Source organism: Amblyraja radiata, chromosome 4, assembly GCF_010909765.2.
Source record: "Amblyraja radiata isolate CabotCenter1 chromosome 4, sAmbRad1.1.pri, whole genome shotgun sequence".
In the NCBI taxonomy this organism is placed as follows: Eukaryota; Metazoa; Chordata; class Chondrichthyes; order Rajiformes; family Rajidae; genus Amblyraja; species Amblyraja radiata.
The window spans coordinates 42066666-42093181 of record NC_045959.1 but is presented as its reverse complement, the minus strand read 5'-3'; the positions used below and the strand labels follow the sequence as shown (position 1 = coordinate 42093181).

General features: G+C 44.5%; 1 protein-coding gene across 1 annotated transcript in view; it reads left to right on the top strand.

The window, feature by feature from the left end:
• Positions 1-26516, top strand: part of LOC116972561 (paramyosin-like) — a 407834-nt gene that overhangs the window by 210148 nt on the left and 171170 nt on the right. The window contains exons 12-15 of the mRNA XM_033020381.1: positions 4391-4558; positions 13018-13260; positions 15994-16215; positions 22571-22801. Coding sequence (XP_032876272.1) covers positions 4391-4558; positions 13018-13260; positions 15994-16215; positions 22571-22801 — 864 coding nt within the window. The remainder of the gene's footprint in view (positions 1-4390; positions 4559-13017; positions 13261-15993; positions 16216-22570; positions 22802-26516) is intronic.

Sequence of the window (26516 nt, the reverse complement as noted above, 5' to 3'; positions counted from 1 at the left end):
TGGATCTGGCGACATACATAACTCTTTCTGACCCTGGCTGAAGAAAGGGACTGAATGCACATCAAAGAATTAACGTTATTTCAAATATAACAATATGTTTACAGTTACCTGTCACAAGAGCAGAACTGAATTAAGTCTGATCATTAATATCTATGAGCCAGGAGACTGGGAGAAACATAAGTATAATGCAATCACTTTTATAAGTGTTTTAAAAGGAAAAGACTAGCCAAACTCTTATATAATGCGGTACAGTGGCGCAGCGGTACAGTAGCAGCCTTAAGGCCCTGTTCCACTTTCCCGAGTAACGAACTCTCCCGAGTTTTCCCCTTGATTTGAACTCGGGGAATGTCGGGTAATGTCGGTAGCGAGCCCGTAGGAGTCCGTAGATGTTTCATAGCGGCTCCCAATGGCAGCCGTAGGAACTCGGGGCATCAGGTAAGTCGGGACGCCTGACTTTTTCCAGTCACTTACCTCGACGGAGATGCGATTTTTCTCCGTGTCGCATCTCCGCCCCCCACCTGCGGCCTACATCGTGGAGTGATGCGGCCTTTCCTGGAGACCGGCCAGGGCGTGGCGCTGACTTACCATCGCGGAGCCTGGGATGTTTTGCCGAGGATCGCCAGTGTAGGAACTCTGACTGCGGGGCCTGTGGACTTTAACACCATGAAGCAGCGGTCTCCGGTAAGAAGCGGCCGTTCCGCGGATTGTTCCGATCCGTCCCGACGTTGGAGTTTCAGTCATACCGACGAAAGGACTTGAACCGCGGATCGTCGCCAATGTCAAGTGCGGAGGGTTCAGCCCCGACAACGGGTGAACAAAGGTGGAAGATGACTGAACTTTATTGCCTTCCATCACAGTGAGGAATGTGGATTCCGCTGCAGTGGATGTTTATGGTAACTTTTATTTTATGTGGCTGTGTGTATTGTTGTTTTTGTCACTTAATATGGCTGTATGGTAACTCAATTTTCACTGGTACATGTGACAATTAAGTTGAATCTTGACTCTTGGGTGATGCCTCAATCATCCCATTATCTGTCGGGCGATGAAAACCTATGACATTCTCAAAGACTCTTAACAACGTATCCAGATTCAATGTGGCAGCAAGTAGAAGTTCAGACCTGTGAATCAGAAGTCTTGCTTTCCAAGTTCTTAACCCTCTTTGACTTCATGTTTAAAATCCCCACATCAAGGAGCATTCGTAATAAGGTGGATGAGTTGAATGTGCAGATAGCTATTAATGACTATGATATAGTAGGGATCACGGAGACATGGCTCCAGGGTGACCAAGGCTGGGAGCTGAACATCCAGGGATATTCAATATTCAGGAGGGATAGAGAGAAAGGAAAAGGAGGTGGGGTAGCGTTGCTGATTAGAGAGGAGATTAACGCAATGGAAAGGAAGGACATTAGTTTGCAGGATGTGGAATCGGTATGGGTAGAGCTGCGAAACACTAAGGGGCAGAAAACGCTGGTGGGTGTTGTGTACAGGCCACCTAACAGTAGTAGTGAAGTTGGAGATGGTATCAAACAGGAAATTAGAAATGCGTGCGACAAAGGCAAAACCGTTATAATGGGTGACTTCAATCTACATATAGATTGGGTGAATCAAATTGGCAGGGGTGCTGAGGAAGAGGATTTTTTGGAATGTATGCGGGATAGTTATCTAAATCAACATGTAGAGGAACCAACGAGAGAGCAGGCTATTTTAGACTGGGTATTGAGTAATGAGGAAGGGTTAGTTAGCAGTCTTGTTGTACGTGCCCCCTTGGGCAAGAGTGACCATAATATGGTTGAGTTCTTCATTAGGATGGAGAGTGACATTGTTAATTCAGAAACAATGGTTCTGAACTTAAAGAAAGGTAATTTTGAGGGTATGAGACGTGAATTGGCCAAGATTGACTGGCAATTAATTCTAAAAGGGTTGACGGTGGATATGCAATGGAAGACATTTAAAGACTGCATGGATGAACTACAAAAATTGTTCATCCCAGTTTGGCAAAAGAATAAATCAGGGAAGGTAGTGCATCCGTGGATAACAAGGGAAATCAGGGATAGTATCAAAGCGAAGGATGATGCGTACAAATTAGCCAGAAAAAGCAGCATACCGGAGGACTGGGAGAAATTCAGAGACCAGCAGAGGAGGACAAAGGGCTTAATTAGGAAAGGAAAAATAGATTATGAAAGAAAACTGGCAGGGAACATAAAAACTGACTGCAAAAGTTTTTATAGATATGTGAAAAGAAAGAGATTAGTTAAAACAAATGTAGGTCCCTTGCAGTCAGAAACGGGTGAGTTGATCATGGGGAACAAGGATATGGCGGACCAATTGAATAACTACTTTGGTTCCGTCTTCACTAAGGAAGACATAAATAATCTGCCGGAAATAGCAGGGGACCGCAGGTCAAAGGAGTTGGAGGAATTGAGTGAAATCCAGGTTAGCCGGGAAGTGGTGTTGGGTAAATTAAATGGATTAAAGGCCGATAAATCCCCAGGGCCAGATAGGCTGCATCCCAGAGTACTTAAGGAAGTAGCTCCAGAAATAGTGGATGCATTAGTAATAATCTTTCAAAACTCTTTAGATTCTGGAGTAGTTCCTGAGGATTGGCGGGTAGCAAACGTAACCCCACTTTTTAAGAAGGGAGGGAGAGAGAAAACGGGGAATTACAGACCAGTTAGTCTAACATCGGTAGTGGGGAAACTGCTAGAGTCAGTTATTAAAGGTGGGATAGCAGCACATTTGGAAAGTGGTGAAATCATTGGACAAAGTCAGCATGGATTTACAAAAGGTAAATCATGTCTGACGAATCTTATAGAATTTTTCGAGGATGTAACTAGTAGCGTGGATAGGGGAGAACCAGTGGATGTGGTGTATCTGAACTTCCAGAAGGCTTTCGACAAGGTCCCACATAAGAGATTAGTTTACAAACTTAAAGCACACGGCATTGGGGGTTCAGTATTGATGTGGATAGAGAACTGGCTGGCAAACAGGAAGCAAAGAGTAGGAGTAAACGGGTCCTTTTCACAATGGCAGGCAGTGACTAGTGGGGTACCGCAAGGCTCAGTGCTGGGACCCCAGCTATTTACAATATATATTAATGATCTGGATGAGGGAATTGAAGGCAATATCTCCAAGTTTGCGGATGACACTAAGCTGGGGGGCAGTGTTAGCTGTGAGGAGGATGCTAGGAGACTGCAAGGTGACTTGGATAGGCTGGGTGAGTGGGCTAATGTTTGGCAGATGCAGTATAATGTGGATAAATGTGAGGTTATCCATTTTGGTGGCAAAAACAGGAAAGCAGACTATTATCTAAATGGTGGCCGATTAGGAAAAGGGGAGATGCAGCTGAGACCTGGGTGTCATGGTACACCAGTCATTGAAAGTGGGCATGCAGGTGCAGCAGGCAGTGAAGAAAGCGAATGGTATGTTAGCTTTCATAGCAAAAGGATTTGAGTATAGGAGCAGGGAGGTTCTACTGCAGTTGTACAGGGTCTTGGTGAGACCACACCTGGAGTATTGCGTACAGTTTTGGTCTCCAAATCTGAGGAAGGACATTATTGCCATAGAGGGAGTGCAGAGAAGGTTCACCAGACTGATTCCTGGGATGTCAGGACTGTCTTATGAAGAAAGACTGGATAGACTTGGTTTATACTCTCTAGAATTTAGGAGATTGAGAGGGGATCTTATAGAAACTTACAAAATTCTTAAGGGGTTGGACAGGCTAGATGCAGGAAGATTGCTCCCGATGTTAGGGAAGTCCAGGACAAGGGGTCACAGCTTAAGGATAAGGGGGAAATCCTTTAAAACCGAGATGAGAAGAACTTTTTTCACACAGAGAGTGGTGAAGCTCTGGAACTCCCTGCCACAGAGGGTAGTCGAGGCCAGTTCATTGGCTATATTTAAGAGGGAGTTAGATGTGGCCCTTGTGGCTAAGGGGATCAGAGGGTATGGAGAGAAGGCAGGTACGGGATACTGAGTTGGATGATCAGCCATGATCATATTGAATGGCGGTGCAGGCTCGAAGGGCCGAATGGCCTACTCCTGCACCTAATTTCTATGTTTCTATCAATGTAGCCTTCATACAGTTGCATATACGATAGAAATAGTGAGTGCTCATGTGCTTCTCTGCAAAATTGCTGAGATCATTCCACCAGCAGTGCCCTAAAGTCCCAGGTTACTGGTAAATTGCATAAATAAATCGTAAAATCGGGAATTTCTAGGTATGTCTATACCAGTTTCAGAATGGACAGTGTCATTTATTGAATTAATCTTTGCTTTGCATTGGTTTGTACAGAAGTGCACTCACAGATTTTAAAGCAATCCATCCTCCAGCTGACAAGGACAAAAATGTAATGCAATGTAAGTCACATAAATTGTTTATTTTAATAAACAGATTGGCGATGAAAGAGCTGAGGTCAGCAGACTTAATAAAGAATTAAAAGATCTGCAGCAAGAAACATGCAAACTAAGGAACATTAAAAATGTACAACAAGACCAGCTGAATATGGCTGGAACATCTATTCAGGAATTTGAACATGAACGAAAAATGCTCCTGGAAGAGGTTAGTAGAAGGCAGTGAGGTATGTAGGGTTTCGGCCCGAAACGTTGCCTATTTCCTTCGCTCCACAGATGCTGCTGCACCCGCTAAGTTTCTCCAGCATTTTTGTGTACATTAGCAGAAGGCAGAGTAGGACTCTCAAATTTGATTACCCAATGTAATTGAGATTGTATATTTTAATATTTTAGTAGAACATTTTATAATATTGAAATCTTTCTATGAAAAGTCACTTTGATAACAGTTGACAATGTCTTCTGAAATGTGCCATGGACTCTGCATTGACATACTTTCTATCACTATTCTACCATTTGCTTGAGGACATAATGTAGCACACAGATGCCTTTCAGTGCTATTATTGTGTTGTGAGCCTTGACTGTTGATATTGGTTGGCTATTGAACATAGAAACAATAGGTAACTCTAATCTTCGCCTAAGCTGATGTCAACTTGCACACACTATCAGTATCTAGGAAATACTAGACCAAGTGCAGACCCGTTGGGTCTGTACCCCCAACGTGCAGTTGTGGGGGAGGGAGACAGCATGCAGCGTCACACACACTAACTATCCCCCCCCCCCGCACTCACGCTAATTACCCCCCTTGATAGGGACCTAGAGGGGGGGGGGTAGAGAGTGAGGGCAGAGAGAGAAGGGGCAGAGACAGAGAGAGAGACAGAGACACAGAGAGAGGGGCAAGAGGGAGAGGGGGTGGAGGGGAGGAGAAGAGGGAGGGTGGGTGAGGGGGGAAAGGTGGGGGAGGAGGGGAGGAGAGAGAGAGGGTGAGGGTGAGGATGTGCTGAGAGGGGGGTGAGGGGGATAGGTGGGGAGCAGGGAGGGGGTGGAGGGAAGAGGGTAAGGGGTGTGGATGGGAGGGGGTTTAGGGGAGGGGGGAGGGTGGGGGAGGGGAGAGAGAGGGGGGGAGGAGAGAGGGAGAGGAGAAGGGGAGAGAGAGGGGGTTCTGAGAGAGGGGGAGAGAGAGAGAGGGTGTGCTGAGAGGGGTGAGGGGAGGGGGAGAGGTGGAGGGAAGGGTAGGGGTGTGTGGAGGGGAGAGGGGTTTAGGGGAGGGACGGTGGGGGAGGGGATGGAGGGGAGAAAAAGAGGGGAGAGAGAGAGAGGGGGGGAGGGGGAGAGGAGAGGAGAGGGGGGAGAGGAGGGGGAGAGAGGAGAGGGGGGAGAGGACAGGGGAGAGGGGGGGAGAGGAGAGGGGGGGAGAGGAGGGGGGGGGGAGAGGAGAGGAGAGGGGGGGGGGAGAGGAGAGGAGAGGGGGGGGGGGGAGAGGAGAGGGGGGGGGGAGGGGGGAGAGAGAGAGTGCCTTTTTACTTCAACCCAAACAACCATTTGTAGGCAGAGCTTTTTTACTTCAAACTAACCATATTTTCATTTTCAAACCACATTAAGGGTACTCACAGTTGAGTAGACATTTGTTCAGTGTTACTCAGAGCTCAGAGTGACCTCCATCTTGCAGAGACTGAGTGAGGCACACTCCCCCTCCCTCCAGCAGGGGCAGCAGAGAGAATGGTGATTTAAAAAAACCCATTAATATCTCTCTGATTTTTCATCGATGGAAAAAATACTCTGGTCCAGGAAGGCAGACGTGGGCTCTGAGCGAGGTGGCCAAAAATGACGGCCGTAGGTGGCGGCGTTCTCTCGGAAATCACAGCACAGTGGGCCAAAACCGGTCAAGATCAGACTTTTAGTAATATAACATTTGAAGGAACAGATTTTCATCTTTTAAACTAAATGCTAACTGGAGCTTGGAAGTGATGCCAACTGAATTTATGTTTAAGAAGGAAATTCAGATGCTGGAAAAATAGTAAGATTAAACGAGAACTTACCAGTTTGAAGTTTGAACTTGATTTTATGAGGAGTTACAATGAGCGATTACGTGAAGAAGGGCCATCCGTCTGCGTGCGCGTCAATCTTCAAACCAGCTGTGTTAAATCACAGATAAAAAGAAGACCTGAGAATAGTAAGATTGTGAAGAAACTAGAACTTCCATATGACCTTGATAGTATGAGGGTGGGAGCGGTGGGCACGTAATCGCTCATCGTAACTCCTCATAAAATGAAGATCAAACTTCAAACTGGTAAGTTCTCGTTTAATCTTACTATTTTACTTCGGTGTCACGTGAGTGACTACGTGAAGATTTCAAAGTTCTGTGATTTTACGCCGGTTACGAATCCAGGCGTCACAAACTGAATGGATTGACCATGGATGCATGTAATCATTAAAGCATTCAGACATTACGTAGTTAAGTAAAGACACTGATGCTTTAAATGAAAGAAAAGTTTTAAAAAATAGTTACCCCTCCCAACCTTGGGGGGGAACTAATGGACAGAACTTAAAATGGACATGCAAACACCCTCAGTCCGGTTATGGGTTTGTTATAAAACCGGTGGACCGTTATTTCATTCGTCCATCCTGCATCCACTAGGATGTCGTCAAGGGGCACGTCCATAGCTCTTGCTGCCGACGTAGATGCAGCCCTGGTGGAGTGAGATTTAACCATATAAATGTTCACTCCTGCTACCGCCATTACCTCCTTTGACCATCTGGAGATGGTTTGAGTTGACACCTTCTGGTGTGGTTTTTTATGGCTGATGAGGACCGATTGTTCTGAGCCTCTGAGGTTCTCCGTAACTCTCAGATAGTGGTGTTAGTATAGAAACATAGACATAGAAACATAGAAATTAGGTGCAGGAGTAGGCCATTCGGCCCTTCGAGCCGGCACCGCCATTCAATATGATCATGGCCGATCATCCAACTCAGTATCCCGTACCTGCCTTCTCTCCATACCCTCTGATCCCCTTAGCCACAAGGGCCACATCTAACTCCCTCTTAAATATAGCCAATGAACTGGCCTCGACTACCCTCTGTGGCAGGGAGTTCCAGAGATTCACCACTCTCTGTGTGAAAAAAGTTCTTCTCATCTCGGTTTTAAAGGATTTCCCCCTTATCCTTAAGCTGTGACCCCTTGTCCTGGACTTCCCCAACATCGGGAGCAATCTTCCTGCATCTAGCCTGTCCAACCCCTTAAGAATTTTGTAAGTTTCTATAAGATCCCCTCTCAATCTCCTAAATTCTAGAGAGTATAAACCAAGTCTATCCAGTCTTTCTTCATAAGACAGTCCTGACATCCCAGGAATCAGTCTGGTGAACCTTCTCTGCACTCCCTCTATGGCAATAATGTCCTTCCTCAGATTTGGAGACCAAAACTGTACGCAATACTCCAGGTGTGGTCTCACCAAGAGCCTGTACAACTGCAGTAGAACGTCCCTGCTCCTATACTCAAATCCTTTTGCTATGAAAGCTAACATACCATTCGCTTTCTTCACTGCCTGCTGCACCTGCATGCCTACTTTCAATGACTGGTGTACCATGACACCCAGGTCTCGCTGCATCTCCCCTTTTCCTAGTCGGCCACCATTTAGATAATAGTCTGCTTTCCTGTTTTTGCCACCAAAATGGATAACCTCACATTTATCCACATTATACTGCATCTGCCAAACATTTGCCCACTCACCCAGCCTATCCAAGTCACCTTGCAGTCTCCTAGCATCCTCCTCACAGCTAACACTGCCCCCCAGCTTAGTGTCATCCGCAAACTTGGAGATATTGCTTCAATTCCCTCATCCAGATCATTAATACCACACACATAACCGTTGGTCCTCTGGATATGCCAAGAACTGGATCTCCATCCCTGGCATTCCTGGCCTGCTCTGTTTTATCAGGTTCCTGATTACGAATGTTATGTTGTTCATATTGGTGGTCACGTAGTCCAACCGTTGCTTTAGAAGTGTCTGGACTCTTTGTCAGCATACCACCTTCAGGGTTAGTTATAGGCGGTGCCCACTGTCAAAGTAGGGTTAGTACCACGCTCACATCCCATGTGCCCGTGTACCTTGGCCTTGGAGGTATTAAATTGTAAATTCCCTTCATGAATTTTGTTGTAAAGGGGTGCGTTCCTATCGACCCGTGCCCTGCTTCCTGTATCAGATAGGAGGAGAGTGCGCCTCTGGCACTATAGATTGCACTATAACTTTGTTTATAGTTATAGTACAGAGTTGATAGGAACTCCAAGACATCCGTTATCCGAACTGTGTTCGGACAGTCCTATGCCTTGAAATGGCCTCCTCAGAATCTGCAGACCAACAAGTTAATACGTTCATGTAGTGGATGATTACTCCCTGTAACTGGGTTCACTAGGAGGTCCCTGCTCTTGGGTACAGCCATAACTGGCTGGACCATAGTTCCCCAAAATAATTTTGGGGACCATGCTTGAGTAGGCCAATCTGGCACTACCAATATGCCTGTGGCTTAGTCTTGCTTGATTTTGGTCAAGCATCGGTTTGTAAGACAAATTGGCGGAAAGCATACATAAACATTCCTCCCCAATTGAGGGAAAAAGAATCCACTGCCTTTGCTCCTGGATCCAGCTCGTAGGACACATATCTGGGTAACTGATGGTTTAGTCTAGATGCAAACAGATCAATATCTTATATGCCAAATCGTGTAGTTATTTTGTTAAATACTGTCTGATTCAACATCCAGTCTGTGTTGTTATTAAACATTCGTGATCCAGCATCTGTCACCGTGTTATATCTACCTTGTAGATAGACCGCTGTTACCCAAATATTCCTCTCGATACACCAGTGCCAAATGAGGTTCGACAATCTGTCGTAAGATACAGATTTTACACCACCCTTGTTAATGGATATATGCCACCGCAGTGGTGTTATCAATCTGAATTTGAACAAGCTGGTTGCATATTGCTACAGAAAACCTTGAGTCCATATTGTGTTGGGGAATTACAGACTCCTGCTCATTCCATCTGCCCCCCAGCTCTAGACTGTGTTGGTGGCTCCCCATCCTTAGCCGCTTGCATAGGTCTGAAGCACCCTCGATGGTTTTCGAGCAAAATTTCCCTTGAGCTGTCTCACGTTCATTATCCACCATAGTTATTCAACAATGGCCTCTGCTGGCAATCCATAGTTTGCCAATTTGGCCTGCATGTAATCTGAGTGTTCGTTCCTTTGCTCGCTGTAAATTCTGGCAATGCAAAGGCCCGTGACGTACTGCTGGGAATGCAGCTACTATTTGCCAAATACACTCGCTGTTTGCCTGATAGATGGCTAGTATTTGACTATCAGGTCATAGCAGGCTTAATTAAATATTGTTGTTTGCCCCTAGGCAAAGTCACCAACATATTTACTGTTTTTGATAGTAAATTCTAGGTAATCAATTACCCTTGTAGGTGTCAATTTTGATTTAACTGGATGGATGAGGTAACCAATTCTTTCAAACAGGTTTTTGCTTTGCTTTGTCTGATGCTTCTGCCAATTCTTGGTGACTCCAAAATGAAAAGGTCCTCCAAATATGCCATTACTATGTGGTTCTGAGACCTTTGTAGACCCAGAATTGGTTTCCGTAGTTTAGTCAATAGTCTAGGAGCTGATGTCAACCCATTTGGCAGAGCCATGCCATCCAGTTAAACTTCAAATATCTCCTGTTCTTAGTGAATAGACACCGAATAGTATGCATCTTTGAGGTCGATGCATGCCATGTGGCCACTTTATAGGAAGCTCCTATAAAACAGTTGTTAGACCGTAACAAAAAATTGCTGTTCTGAAAGTCTGTACTGCACAAATGATTTAAACCTGGATGAAGTGACATCCTCCATCTGTCACCTGTCCTGGAAGGCAATCCTGCCCAAAATACTGGGCCTGCCTTGAAGACAACTCCGGTCCGAGTTCCAAGTCTGCTTGGAACCTATGTATGTTGTGCAGTAAAAATAATCACATGTTATTATCTGTTTTTTAAAACCAGATCTGAAATTCATGTTATTGTCATTTTGAACAAAAACACAAGAGTAAAATTACCAACATGTGACTGGTCCACAATCCCTTGTTTCAGTAAACCCAGACCCACCTACCTCCATGGCTACCCGTGGTCTTGTGGTAAGCCCAATGGCCCCTGATGCGGGTTCCTTTTCTCTCCTTGATTGGGAGTAGGACTGGTAGGGAGTGTGGATTCCATGTTTCTCCTGACCTCTGCTTGGGTCTTGGTCTGAAAACCTCATCATACTGAGCATGCCTTGTAGGACAATTCTGGCCATAATTCTGAGTCTGCCTTGAAAGACGACTCTGATCATATTCCCGTGCCCAGCTTTCAAGCTACCACCAGCTTCAGTGAACCGCTTACCACCTATGGAGGTGTGGGGTGTGTTGTCGCCTACTGATGAAGTTTTGCTTGTCGTTGGTACCTTGATTGGTCCGACAGCTTTTGCTTCCTTCTTCTGGTCTTACCTGAAGAGAGGATTCGGCGGCTGGTTTCTCCAAAGTCACCCTGATAGCGCTGTTCCCTTGCCGGCATTTGTAGCATGTGGATATTCTGCCAACTGCTGCTTTTGAGGCCATATGCATGTGCTTCAGTATGTTCATACTTTAAATTCGAGATCAGTTACCTACTGATCACTCACACTCCCCTCCACTGAGAGTGAGATTTGTAGGCAGCCCTGAAAACAGGTGCTGCCGCAGGCCCCTGAGGATACCTGCGCTGACATGGCCCCTCCAGCGGACCTAAATGAGATTCTTGCTTTGGGTCAGACTGAAACTGACCGTGAATGCTCCTCTCCTCAGAGCAGGAGACAATTACTAGATCTCTATCCAGGGAAGCACCCAGTGGAACCTGGATGATTGCAGAAGTACTTATTTTCTTTTGTGCTTATTATTCATTTTATGTAAAGCACTTTGGTGTCAATGCGAGTTAACTTAAACAGTGCTATATCAGTAAAAGTTACTTACTTACTTCCTTTCTTCTGCTTGTCCCTGGGAAGGTTTCCCCTCCCCCTGCTTTTGTACTCTGATTCAGAGTGGTTTCTTCCATATGTGCTTCCCCCTCCAATGGGGAAGACATTGAGCTGCTCCATGTGCGAGGCTCCCGGTACTGCCTGCTGTAGGCCCCGGGCTGACACAGCTCCCTCCTTTGGAGCAGGTCATTGTTGGAGCAACTTCTCCAAAAAGTTGCTCTATGTGGGAGAGTCGTCCTCAGATGCTCTCCATTGAGGGAGGGTTCCCTTTTCCCCGGACTCATCTGAGTCAACAGGTTTGTTTGACTTGCGGGTGGATTTACATCCCGCCGGGACCACCAACGGAGCTCCTCCTCCTGCAACAAGTCTCCTGCCGGATCAGCTGCCGGCGCTAAATGTCGGGAAACAAGACCGTCGCCCGCTACTGGAAATGCTGTGGTCTTCGGCAGCCGACTTCCCCGCGGACCGTCTCCTCGACATCTGGGCCCTGAAACTACAAAAAGCTTCAAGCCCAAAAGAACGCAGGTAAGTAGTTCAACTTTCCTTACCTGCCCATCCCGATGGGCTAGGAGGACACAGTGCCTCTGCCAGTCCGTCGCGCGCGTTGCGTTCAGACGTAAATGCGCGCACGCAGACGGAAGGCCCTTCTTCACGTAGTCACTCACGTGACTCCGAAGTAAAATCAAAGATAGATGAAAATGCTGGAGAAACTCAGCGGGTGTGGCAGCATCTATGGAGCGAAGGAAATGGTGACGTTTCGGGTCGAGACCCTTCTTCAGACTGATGTGGGGGTGGTGGGGGCGGGAAGAAGAAAGGAAAAGGCGGAGACAGTAGGCTGTGGGAGAGCTGGGCAGGGGCGAGGAAGGCGGGAGAAAGCAAGGACTACCTGAAATTGGAGAAGTCAATGTTCATACAGTTGTGGTGTAAACTACCCAAGCGAAATATGAGGTGCTGCTCCTCCAATTTACGGTGCGACTCACTTAGGTCATGGAGGAGGTCCAGGACAGAAAGGTCGGATTCGGAATGGGAGGGGGAGTTGAAGTGCTGAGCCACCGGGAGATCAGGTTGGTTATTGCGAACTGAGCGAAGGTGTTGGACTAAGCGATCGCCAAGCCTACACTTGGTCTCACCGATGTAGAGCAGCTGACACCCAGAGCAGCGGGTGCAATAGATGAGGTTGGAGGAGGTGCAGGTGAGCCTCTGATGCACCTGGAAAGACGGTTTAGGTCCTTGGATGGAGTCAAGGGGGGAGGTAAAGCGACAAGTGTAGCATTTCCTGCGGTTGTAAGGGAAAGTACCAGGGGAGGGGGTGGTTTGGGTGGGAAGGGACGAATTGACCAGGGAGTTATGGAGGGAGCGGTCTCTGCGGAAAGCAGAAAGGGGAGGAGATGGGAAGATGTGGCCAGTGGTGGGATCCCGTTGGAGGTGGCGAAGGTGTCGGAGGATTATCTGTTGTATGTGACGGCTGGTTGGATGGAAGGTGAGGACAAGGGGGACTGCCCTTGTTATGAGTGAGGGGATGGGGAGTGAGAGCAGAGTTGTGGGATATAGAGGAGACCCTGGTGAGAGCCTCTTATAGTTGCTTAGTTGTTTAAATTGTAGAATCTTATACTACATAGAATTATCAATTCGGTAAAGAATTTATGTTTTAATTATAGATCCAAACAATAAAAAAGAAAATGATAAAATTGCACAATGATTTGGATGTCACAGAGCAAACATACAATGTTGACTTCCAACGGTGGTCACAGAAAAACACTTTGCTGCAAGATTCTTTAGATGCAACAATTGCTGAGTTTCAGGATGCTGTTTGCAAAATGCAAGAGTACAAAACTATTGGAATAAACCTCAAAGAAGATTTGGAAAAACAACTGCATCTTCAACATGAAACCACAAGATTAGTAAGTAATTGGAATGTTAACCTTTGCTTAAATCTTTCTCTATTGACATTTTTCAAATATAACAGATTCAATGTCATAGAAACATAGAAAATAGGTGCAGGAGTAGGCTACTCGGCCCTTCGAGCCTGCACCACCATTCGATATGATCATAGCTGATCATCCAACTCAGTATCCCATCCCTGCCTTCTCTCCATACCCCCTGATCCCATCAGCCACAAGGGCCACATCTAACTCCCTCTTAAATATAGCCAATGAACTGGCCTCAACTACCTTCTGTGGCAGAGAATTCCACAGATTCACCACTCTCTGTGTAAAAAATGATTTTCTCATCTCGGTCCTAAAAGACTTCCCTCTTATCCTTAAACTGTGACCCCTAGTTCTGAACTTCCCCAACATCGGGAATAATCTTCCTGCATCTAGCCTGTCCAACCCCTTAAGAATTTTGTAAGTTTCTATAAGATCCCCACTCAATCTTCTAAATTCTAGCGTGTACAAACCGAGTCTATCCAGTCTTTCTTCATATGAAAGTCCTGCCATCCCAGGAATCAGTCTGGTGAACCTTCTCTGTACTCCCTCTATGGCAAGAATGTCTTTACTCAGATTAGGAGACCAAAACTGTACGCAATACTCCAGGTGTGGTCTCACCAAGACCCTGTACAACTGCAGTAGAACCTCCCTGCTCTTATACTCAAATCCCTTTGCTATGAATGCTAACATACCATTTGCTTTCTTCACTGCCTGCTGCACCTGCATTCCTACTTTCAATGACAGGTGTACCATGACACCCAGGTCTCGTTGCATCTCCCCTTTTCCTAATCGGCCACCATTCAGATAATAGTCTACTTTCCTGTTTTTGCCACCAAAGTGGATAACCTCACATTTATCCACATTATACTGCATCTGCCATGCATTTGCCCACTCACCCAACCTATCCAAGTCACCTTGCAGCCTCCTAGCATCCTCCTCACAGCTAACAGTGCCCCCCAGCTTCGTGTCATCCGCAAACTTGGAGATGTTGCATTCAATTCCCTCATCCAGATCATTAATATATATTGTAAATAGCTGGGGTCCCAGCACTGAGCCTTGCGGTACCCCACTAGTCACTGCCTGCCATTCTGAAAAGGACCCGTTTACTCCTACTCTTTGCTTCCTGTCTGCCAGCCAGTTCTCTATCCACATCAATACTGAACCCCCAATACCGTGTGTGCTTTAAGTTTGTATACTAATCTCTTATGTGGGACCATGTCGAAAGCCTTCTGGAAGTCCAGATATAACACAGCCACTTGTTCTCCCTTATCCACTATACTAGGAGAGATGGCTCAGCCATGATTGAACGGCAGAGTACACTTCATGGGCCGAATGGCCTAATTCTACTACTATCACTTATGATGTTATGAGTTGGCAAATTTTAACAATTAGCATTATTTGTGAAATGAAAATCCATTTTTTGAAGGCACGTAGAATACCCAGTGAAGCTGGTTCTTGACACTTTTTTATATTTACGTTTTTTTGTCTTTGAAGCAGATACTATTGAATCAATATATTAGGTATGTTTAAATTAATTTTCTTCAAAGCAGCATCTAATATTGTCATAATTATTAGACAAATAGCTGGTACATATTTAAAGTTTCAATTGCTAAAGTCAACAACAGATCTGTAATTTCTGTCTTTTGATTTTGGAATGAATCTGCAGGAGCTGATTGAATCGGTCTGGAAAACATGCACTGGGATTGTGATGCCGATTAACCAGTACTCACTCCATGCTGCATACACAATTTGTGCTTCCCATCTCATTGTCATGATTAGAACAGCCAAGAAGCACTAGACTATGCTGTTATTTGTCTTTGCATTTATCCACTGGATCTAATTTTATTAATTGTATCATCTTTTGAACTTAATTAAATGCAGAATTACAGGGAATCCGAAATGCCCACTTTCAATGGTGGAGGTTACTCTTGGAATTTTTAATGCATGGTGGAAGCTGTGGCAGAACATAGATGAGAAAGGGCAATCTAATTTTCAAATGCCGATCAACATAATAGCCTGCAGGAGAAAGGTTTTCAGCGCACTAGTGCTGAGGAAACAACAATGGAACAGTTGTGAGAGGAAGTTGCTGACAAGGTGAAGGCCTGGAGTGAAGCACCGAAGATGTGAATGGAAAGTTACACATGATAAATGTCACTGGAATGCATTAGCAAATCCTATCTCACTCAAACGCACTGAAGCTTCACAACCTCTCCATTTTGTACACCATCACCACTCAACAATTTCACCCATGTTTGGCACAGACATGGTGGACCAAAGGGCTGTGTTGTTTTAGATTTAGATTCGTTTTTGATTTAATGATACAGCGTGGAAACAGGCTCTTTGGCCCACCGACCGAGTTCACGCTGACCAGCGAACACACGTACACTAGTCTGAACCTACACACAAGAGGCCAATTAACCTCCAAAGCTGCACATCTCTGGGCTGTGGGGAGAATCCAGAGAAAACCATGTGATCACAGGGAGAGCATACAAGCTCCATAAGACTGCACCCACAGTCAGGATTGTACCCAGGTCTCTGCCACTGTAAGACAGCAAATCTACCGCTGCGCCACTGTGTCGCCCTGTTCTGTGTTGTATCTGCAAAAGTCCTCTACCAATCTGACCTCTTCAAGAACGCTAAACAGCTCCATCACTAGCCAAAGGAAATCACAATTGCCGTAAATAAAATAAACTATTTTCTTTACAGGTTGAAAAGCATGAAGACACCATCCAAAAACAGAAATATGAGCAGATGCATTTAAAAGAGCAAATTGACTATCTGCAGAATAAAGTTACAGAAAGTCACAATCAGGCAATTGTTTCTGAATCTACAGCAGATCTATACAAACAGAAATATCAAGCTAGCACTGATAGAATACATGACCTAGAGAATCATGTGAGAAATCTCGAAGAAAAATCAAATCGTCAGGTATATTATTATGTTTAACTACTCTGTTTGTTGCTAAATTACATTAATTATATGAATGTCCTCATCTACTAATCCAGCAGTTGCATATTCAAACCCTACTAATACTTCCAACATGTTGCCAGCAGAAAATATCTCTTCTTCTTCCTCTTGCAGCATTCTGAAGGATGTAAGATAGAACCCTCTATCACTAGAACACATGTTTCCAGAACCATCCAACTGCTGAAGATGTAATACTTGTCCTCAGGATGTAATATTTGTCCTCTTACCACTTCCTTTCACCTTCATTTAGAACCGTAAACATACTCTTTCACCATCCCTTATTGGCAGGGGGTGGGGTCTCATACAGGACAGAGGCAGGTGAGAGGTTAGAAGTTGGTGAGGGAAAGGTTAGTGGACAGAATAGGCAGGTGAAAGGTGGAGAGAGAGGAAGGAGAGTTGGTTTAAACTGCACGTAATTTAATGCAGGGGGCCTGACGGGTAAGGCAGGTGAGCTTAGGTCATAGATAGGTACGAGCGACTGGGACGTTGTAGCCTTGACTGAAACCTGGTTAAGGGAGGGGCAGGACTGGCACCTCAATGTTCCGGGGTACAGGAACTTCAGGAGAGACGGGGGTGTGGGAACAAGAGGAGAGGGGGTTGCATTGTTGGTTAAGGAGGATGTCACGGCTGTGTTCAGAGGTGACATTACGGACGGTTCGTCTAGTGAGGCTATATGGGTGGAGATGAGGAACAAGAAAGGGATGATCACCTTGTTGGGGGTGTACTACAGACCCGCGAATAGTCAACAGGAATTAGAAGAACAAATGTGCCAGGAGATTGCAGACAGGTGCAGGTCAAATAATGTTGTAGTTGGGGATTTTAACTTTCCCAATACAGACTGGGAAAATCAGTGTGAAGGGTTTAAATTAGGTGCAATTGCTCAAAAGTGTTCAGGAGAGTTTTCTCATTGGAGGCTCCCACATGTGAGAGGGCAACACTGGATCTAGTATTTAGAAATTGGGAAGGGCAAGTTAATGATGTGTGTATGCAGGAGCCTTTTGGGACCAGTGACCACAGTTCGATTAGGTTTAAGGTAATGGATCGAGATGGAGAGGGTGCACGTATTAAAATGCTCAACTGGGGTAAGGTCAAATTTGAGGGTATGAGAGAAGGTCTCGCTCAAGTTGACTGGAGCAGGTTATTTGAGTGTAAAGGAACATCAGCCAAGTGGGATGTTTTTAAAAGTGTGCTGACAAAAGCTCGGGATATGTACGTCCCCGTTAGAGTGAAGAGCAAAGCAGGCAAACGTAAGGAAACTTGGCTGACGAGGCAAATTGAGGCATTGGTCAAAAACAAAAAGGATGCATGGGACAGGTATAGGCAGCTGGGATCAAGTGCATCCCTGGTGGAGTTTCAGGAACTAAGGAGTAAACTGAAAAAGGAGATCAGATGGGCAAAAACGGGCCAGGAGATAGCTCTGGTGGGTAGCATTAAGGACAATCCCAAACGATTTAATAAATACATAAGGGGGAAAAGGGTAACTGGAGAGAGAGTAGGGCCTCTCAGGAATCAAAGAGGTCACCTCTGTGTGGAGCCACAGAAGATAGGCAAGGTCCCCAATGAGTATTTCTCCTCTGTATTTACCAAGGAGAAACACAGTAGGATGGAGGAACTTGGGGCAGTCAATGGAAGTGTCTTGAGAGCAGTCAGTGTTACTGTCGAAGAAGTACTGAAGGTACTATCATGTATGAAGGTAGACAAATATCCAGGGCCTGATCAGATATATCCGAGGACATTGCAGGAAACTAGAGAGGAAATTACGGGAGTCCTGGTTGAAATTTACGAGTCGTCCTTAAATACAGGAGAGGTGCCGGAAAACTGAAGGGTGGCAAATGTTGTGCCTCGTTTCAAGAAGGGCTGCAGGAAAAATGCTGGGAACTATAGGCCAGTGAGCTTCAGCTGTAATTGGAAAGTTACTAGAGAGTATTCTGAGGGATAGGTTATACAGACATTTGGATGGGCAAGGGCTGATTAGGGATAGTCAGCATGGTTTTGTACATGGGAGGTCATGTCTCACAAATCTGATTGATTTTTTTGAAGACATGACCAAAAAGGTCGATAAGGGCAGAGCTGTACATGGATTTCAGTGAGGCATTCGACAAGGTAGGCTGCTCTGGAAGGTTAGATCCCATGGGATCCAAGGAGAGATAGCTGAATGGAGAGCAAATTGACTCCATGGAAGGAAGCAGAGGGTGAGGATGGAAGGTAGACAAAGATGCTGGAAAATGCAGCATCTATGGAGCGAAGGAAATAGGCAACGTTTCGGGTCGAAACCCTTCGTCAGACCTTCTTCAGTGAGGATGGAAGGTTGCTTCTTGGACTGGAGGACTGTGACTAGTGGTGTGCCTCAGGGTTCGGTGCTGGGCCCATTACTGTTTGTCATCTACATCAATGATTTGGATGAGAACATACAGGGAAAGATTAGCAAGTTTGCTGATGATACAAAAGTGAGTGGTTTTGCATATAGCGAAGATGGTTGTGAAAGATTGTAGCTGGATCTGGATCGATTGGCCTAGTGGGCTGAGGAATGGTTGATGGAATTTAATACAGAGAAATGTGAGGTGTTGCACTTTGGGACGTCTAACAAGGGCAGGACCTACGCTGTAAATGGTAGGCCTCTGGGGAGTGTTGTAGAGCAGAGGGATCTAGGAGTGCAGGTGCATGGTTCTTTAAATGTCGAGTCGCAGGTAGATAAGGTGGTCAAAAAGGCTTTTAGCACTTCATCAGTCAGAGTATTGAGTATAGAAGTTGGGAGGTCATGTTGCAGTTGTATAAGATGTTGGTGAGACCGCATTTGGAATATTGTGTTCAGTTCTGGGCACCATGTTAGAGGAAAGATATTGTCAAGCTTGAAATGGTTCAGAAAAGATTTACGAGGATGTTGCCAGGACTAGAGGGTGTGAGTTATAGGGAGAGGTTGAGTAGGCTGGATCTCTATTCCTTGGATCACAGGAGGATGAGGGGTGATCTTATATTGGTGTACAAAATCATGAGAGGAATTGATCGGGTAGATGCACAGTGTCTCTTGCCCAGAGTAGGGGAATCGAGGACCAGAAGGCATAGGTTCAAGGTGAAGGGGAAAAGATTTAATAGGAATCCAAGGGGTAACTTTTTCACACAAAAGGTGATGGGTGAATGGAACAAGCTGGCAGAAGAGGTAGTTGAGGCTGCGACTATCCCATCAGGTCTGAAACAGTTAGACAGGTACATGGATAGGACAGGTTTGGAGGCATATGAACCAAGCACAGGCAGGTGGGACTAGTATAGCTGGGACATGTTGGCCGGTGTGGGCAAGTTGGGCCAAAGGGCCTGTTTCCACACTGTATCACTATGACTCTACTATTTTCATTGTTCTCTAAACCTCCTCTATAATGGGGAAAACACCAGATGATTGAGAAGACGTCTATTTTGTTCTCAATCGTGTTTGAGTTAAGTACACCACTTTAATTCTCCATACAATGCCTATTCTGACCTCTCTGTTCAGCCTTCTGCCCTGCTTCAGTGAATCTCAGTTTATGCTTAGGGTCTTTTTTCCACGTTATAGCTTTTATAGAAAAGACATGCAAAATGTGGCTGAATTTAGTGGGATTTATTCTTAAGACCATGTTACTGATCACAGCCCAGAAGCATGACAAAAGTTAGTTGTACATCACAAATATTTGCCTAAATTATGTGTGTGCCTTTTATTTTGAACATAATGTTTAAAAACTGTTTATTTTGTTCCGATCAATGATTTTGATTTGGCATTCTGGGCAGTATGAATTATTTAAAATCAAATTAAATACATGTTGGAGTAGAATGATTTTGTAATGCTTGTTTTTTTTCTGATAATCTAATTTTTAACTTTATCAAGACAATTTCAATTTAAGAAGAATTACATTATAAAACAGGTTACACTGTTTTATAATCCTTGTGTCCAACAATTATCAAATGTGCTAGAGTGGAAGTCTGAGCAGATAATTAATTTTGACAGTGAACACATTTTCTTTGTAATTGCTGTATGTCTGAAGTGGAAATTCTATCCATATTATTTGGACATAGCGAGGAACTTGAATGGCAGGAAACTTAATGGCCTTGTCCCACTTATGCGACCGTTACAGGCGACCGTCGGCAACCGTCATAGGTCGCCGAAATGTTCAACATGTTGAAAATTCAGTGGCGACCAGAAAGACGCTACGACTCTTTGGAGACCTCTCACGACTATAGGAGACCTCTCACGACCATACAGGCTGTATGGTCGTGAGAGGTCTCCAAAGAGTCGTAGCGTCTTTCTGGTCGCTGCTGAATTTTCAACATGTTGAAAATGTTGGCGACCTACGACGGTTGCCAGCAGTCCCCTGTAAAGGTCACGTAAGTGGGACAGGCCCTTTAGGCTGCATTACTGGAGGTGGGTTCTACCAATGAATATTCTGTAAAGTGCAGGTATCAATGACAGGCCTGATGAAAGAGTAAAGCATCCAACAGATCATACAGTATGTCGCACAGTGGCATTCCAGATGAGACTGCAGGTCCAGCTTCCTGCAGCAGATTGAAATTAGAATTAGAGCAACATTGGACGTTATACCATGGATTCATTTATTTGAGATTTTGGTACTGGTTGTTGTAAATTCCCACTGGATAATGTAGGTGACTGAAGCCGCCTGGTTTGATAGAGCAAGCAATCATATTATTGCGAAAAACTTGGGAAAATTTTAAAGCAGGCATTGAGTTGTAAGATTTTTCTCAAAGACAATCAAAGGATATATATCTTATGCTAACAGAAGTATAAAAATGCATTAGAAAGGCTCCTCTTTGATCATCAGGCTGATTAGTAGAGTTGACTAGGTCTTGCAGAAACCTGAATTAAGCAGCGTTGAGCTGATTATTGTTAAGATCAGTCGGATGACATCTTTCATCATGTTGCTGGTGCCTGAGAATAAATGTTGGAGACATAATAAACAAATTTACATTTATACTGAACAGGACAAAAAATGGCAGTTTTCGTAACATACGGCAGCATAGATGCCAGCTTTGCCAGATGTTGGGAACTTTATGAAGCTTGAATTTTTTATGGAGTTTTCTCCTTTTATAGGATTTTTATTTGTCCACCATCACGTGTACCTGAATATGACAGAACTGACCACAGAATATAGGAACTAGACGTAGAAGAAGACCAGTCAGTCTCTCATGCCTACAGTGCCTTTCAATGAGATTATGGCTGATTTATTTTTCTTCAGTATCACCTTCCTTCAGTTCCCCCATAGTTAGTTTAACTTAGTGTTGTCATGTGTCCCGAGGTACAGTGAAAAGTTTAATTGCGTGATTTCTTGCTCTGTCTATTGCATTCTGCTTTTGCTGTTTAATACCGATTTAACTTCTCAAGGATAGCACATACTTCCTAGGGGAACCACGTGATGCTGCCTGCAGGATCCTCCACTGAACCATATCTGAACTCTAATCTAAAGGATAAGTCATGAATACAAATTTTTTTTTTTTGTATCTTATGGTGCAGAGCACCACATTTATGTCAAGTTGACAGTTTCTGGATATGTTGTATATCCACACCATGTAGAAGCATTGTAGTTTTTTATTATTCATTTTTTAAGGTACGGGTATCAATGGCAAAGCTAGCATTTATTGGCAATAGCTAACTGTCTTTAAGCCATCGTGACATTCTGTTAGGTAATGAGTTCCAGGATTTAGATCCAGGCAGGATGAAGAAACAATGAAATGTTTCCATGTTTGAATAGAGGACAACCAGATGGTGCCTCCATGTACCTAATAGCCTTGGACTTCGTAGTAGCAGGAATTTTATGTTTGGGAGGTTTTGGTGGTGGAGCTGGTTGAGTAATCACAGTGCATTTGTAGGTGTATATGTTGCAGGTATGTGCGCTGGTGGAGAGGAAATTAATGTTCATGGTGCTGGAGTGGATACTCTTCTATGACACTAGGATGTAAAGATGATGCAGTACAGTGGTGCAGCAGTAGAGCTTTTGCCTCACAGCATCAAGCGGCCAGGTTCAATCCTGACTTTGGGTGCTGTCTGTGCAGAGTTTGTAAATTCTTCCTGAGACTGCGTGGGTTTTCTTCAGGTGCTCCAGTTTCCTTCCACATTACAAAGACGTGCAGGTTTGTAGGTTAATTGGCTTCTGTAAATTGTCCCTGGTATGTAGGAAGCGAAAGTGGAATAACATAGAACTAGTGGACAGGTAATCAGTGGACTTGGTCGGCTGAAAGGCCTGTTTCCATGCTGTGTCTCTAAACTAAATTTTTAAATTCATAAGTAAATTATGTTTTTGAATTTGGATTATTTAATCCTGAAAATTGATATTTCCAGGTATTTGAAGCAAATCAAGCTATTTGTAATTTAAAAGCTGATATAGTGACTTTGCAACGTCAATATGAAGAAAAATGCAGCCAAATGGAAACTCGCGAAGAAATGATTGATCAGCTGTCAGAACGATTGAATGGATGTCAAATGGACCTACAGAGCAACAAGGACCACATTCAGCAGTGCGAAGAATTAATCCAGAGGTTAAATGATGAGGCCCACAAGATGCAAATGGAGGTAGAGATAGTTCATTTCTAATTATGTTGTAGCCAGAATAAAACCTATTGAAGTAAATTTGTTGAAATATTGAACTAGTAGTTGAGGGTAAGGTGCTCAATGTCTCTAACGGTGTGTAAATGGATTTAATTTATGGGGAGTTTGAGATTAGTGGGACCTGCAGAGAGCCAGCACTGTCTTGATGAGTTGAATGATATCCTCCCATACTGTGACCACTCTGTGATGCTGTGCTTCAGTAATGTACTAAACATTAAATTCATAACATTTCATTTGCTTTCCTCTTTGTTACAGTTGCATGCTAACCTTCTGGGGTTTTTTTTGCAGAATATCATACAGAGTTCTCCACCATTTAAATAATGATTTTCAATTTTTACATTCTTCCTACCAAAGTGGATAACCAAATCCATTCCTGCATTATACCCATCTGTCATCTTTTCGGTCACTTACGTAGTCCATCTATATCACTTATCAAACACTTTGTGTTCTCTTTACAACTTATTTCCTTACTATCTTTGGATCATCAGCACACTTGGATTCAATGTGCTTGGTCACTTCATCTAAATAATTTGTTCAAGTTGTAAATAGCTGTGGCTGCAGCACTAATCGCCATGCTGTTTGGTAGCCTGAAAATAACCCAGTTTGTATATTTTCTTTCTGGTATCATATCTGCAGTTGTACAGGGTCTTGGTGAGACCACACCTGGAGTATTGCGTACAGTTTTGGTCTCCTAATCTGAGGAAAGACATTCTTGCCATAGAGGGAGTACAGAGAAGGTTCACCAGACTGATTCCTGGGATGTCAGGACTTTCATATGAAGAAAGACTGGATAGACTCGGTTTGTACTCGCTAGAATTTAGAAGATTGATGGGGTATCTTATAGAAACTTACAAAATTCTTAAGGGGTTGGACAGGCTAGATGCAGGAAGATTGTTCCCGATGTTGGGGAAGTCCAGAACCAGGGGTCACAGTTTAAGGATAAGGGGGAAATCCTTTAGGACCGAGATGAGGAAAACATTTTTCACACAGAGAGTGGTGAATCTCTGGAATTCTCTGCCACAGGAGGTAATTGAGGCCTGTTCATTGGCTATATTTAAGAGGGAGTTAGATGTGGCCCTTGTGGCTAAAGGGGTCAGGAGGTATGGAGAGAAGGCAGGTACAGGATACTGAGTTGGATGATCAGCCATGATCATATTGAATGGCGGTGCAGGCTCGAAGGGCCGAATGGCCTACTCCTGCACCTATTTTCTATGTTTCTATATCCTCTCTCCATGCTAATACATTCCCTTCACTGTAGAAGCTCTTACCTTTCTTATGAAGGATTTCAAGAAGATCTCTTATAGCACCTGTTAGGTTGATGGTTGACTGCAGTTGTTCGTATTTGTGTCCAAAATTGAGTCGATTTGTTTGGGTCAATTAACGTCCCAGCTATGAAGATAATGTGCAATCTATTAGAATCTAGAACTTAGAACAGTACAGCACATTAACTGATCTTTTGGCCCGCAATGTCCATGCCAAATATGATTTCAGGTTCAGTTATTCTCCTGTACGTGATCCATACCCTCTATTTCTTGCATAATCATGTGCCTATTCAAAGGTCTTTTAAATGCCATTATTATATCTACTTCCACTATCACCCCTGGCTCACACCGCTCTCTATGTAAGAACATCTGCCCCACTAAAATTTTGTGCTTTATTTCTTGAGTTATTAATAAAAATGTTCACAAATCCGATCAAACTTTGAATTCAAAACGCCTGGGTTTTTTTTCGCTGATGACGTCACAATGGATCTGCCTGCCTGCCATCTGCTCGCGCTGCTGTGACTGACGTCACCTCCTACCTCTCCCTCCTCCCCCTGTTGTTCAAAAGTCGCCCTGTCAACTGAAGACCAAGACCATAGCTGAACACTGCGTCGGCCTTTGGTCGACGCTCACTCGCCCGCTCACCGACCAAAGATCATAGCTGAAGATTACGTTGACTCAAATGCCGCTCCTTTGGTCGACACTCGCTCGCGCCGACCAGCCACCCGCCAGCGAGCCCGCATCCACCCGCATCCCTCTCCCTGTCTCTGCCCTCTTCCTGTCAAAAAGACGCCGCAAATCAGAAACCCCAGCTCCAAAAGGCAGCAAGCTCCCCTGTCTCTGCCCTCTCCCTATCCCTGGAGCCTGCAGCCTGGAGCAATGGAATATTGTGTTCGGGAACCGGTCCCCCCCTGTGACGATCCCCCCCTCCCCACTCGGGGCTCTGGATTGAATAGAATAGAATAGAATGCTTTTTATTGTCATTCAAACAGACAAGGTTTGAACTAAATTTCATTCCTGCAGTCATGACATTGCAAAAAAATAACCAAGACACACACTTAACACAATTTACACAAACATCCATCACAGTGGATCTCTAACACCTCCTCATGGTGATGGAATGCAAAAGTCTTATCTCTTCCCTTTGTTCTTCTCCCGTGGTCTAGCAGTCCAACTGCAGCATCAGGGCGACTGGGGCTCACGCTGTTAAAGCCCCTGGCGGGCAATGGTAAGTTCCGCGGCCATTTAAGCTGCGCTGGGCGATGTTAGGCCCCGCTCCGAGTCATTTAAACCTCGCAATTCCGGCGGGAGAAGTTGCCATTGCGGGATCTCCGAAAAGCGGTCTCCCACCAGGGACCTGCGAGCTCCCGATGTTCCTGTCCACCGGGCCTGCAGCCGGAGCCTCCGAAGCTCTGAAGTCGGGTTGGAGCCGCGATGGCGAGTCCGCAGGCTCCGCGACTGGAGCCCTCAGGTTGGAGGCCACCGCCGGCTCCACGATGTTAGGCCCAACGACACCCGAGACCCGACAGGGAAAAAGTCTGGTCCCCATACAGGGAAGAGATTAAACAGTTTCCCACCCCCCCATATATACACACAGTTAAAAAATAATAAAAATGAAAACCAAAAACATACATCTAACTGGACAAAAATTTAAAAAAAAAGACAGACGGACTGCAGTCAAGCCGCTGCCGTTAGGCGCCGCCACACACCAAGCTGCTGAACACACAGTCCTTTGGTTGACAGTAGAAGAGAGGAAGAGCCTAGTGTGCAGATTATTCCATGTTGTGCTTGAGAATCCTCTTAAGAACCTCAAAGACCCACAAATTAATCTGCCCTTATAATGATTTTTTCTCTTTTTGGCTGAAAGTTTTACACAGTAAGATTATCATATTCATGTGTGATACCTTGCTTAGTCATCTGTTAAAATGTCTTCAGGTTCCTACTGGATCAAAGAAGTCTAGTTGTAATATATTCAATTAGGTCATTGCCCATTTCTGACAGATGCATTAACTATCCAAAATAAGTCAATTGGTGCACAAATTATTGAAATAAATGTTTTAGGAAAATTGGGACTCTTCTTTAATGTTCAACCTATATAGGAAAGTGACATTTATTATTGAACTCTTGAATGGTAAGGTTACATTAAAAACTCAGCAAATACATCAGTGAATTTTAGTTGGTGCACAAATATTTCAGAAAGTACTATAAACCTCCAAAGTCTTAAGAATTAATACACATAAGTTACTTTTACACCGAGCCAATGCACTGTATCTCCTGGCTCTGAGATCTAAAAAAGCTGAATTATAGCATTGGCCCACCACTATTTTCATTTCCAGTTCAGTTCAATTTCAATATCATACAATGTTAATCATCCACCAGATATGATGTGGCTTTTCCCACAAAACCAAAAATTAATT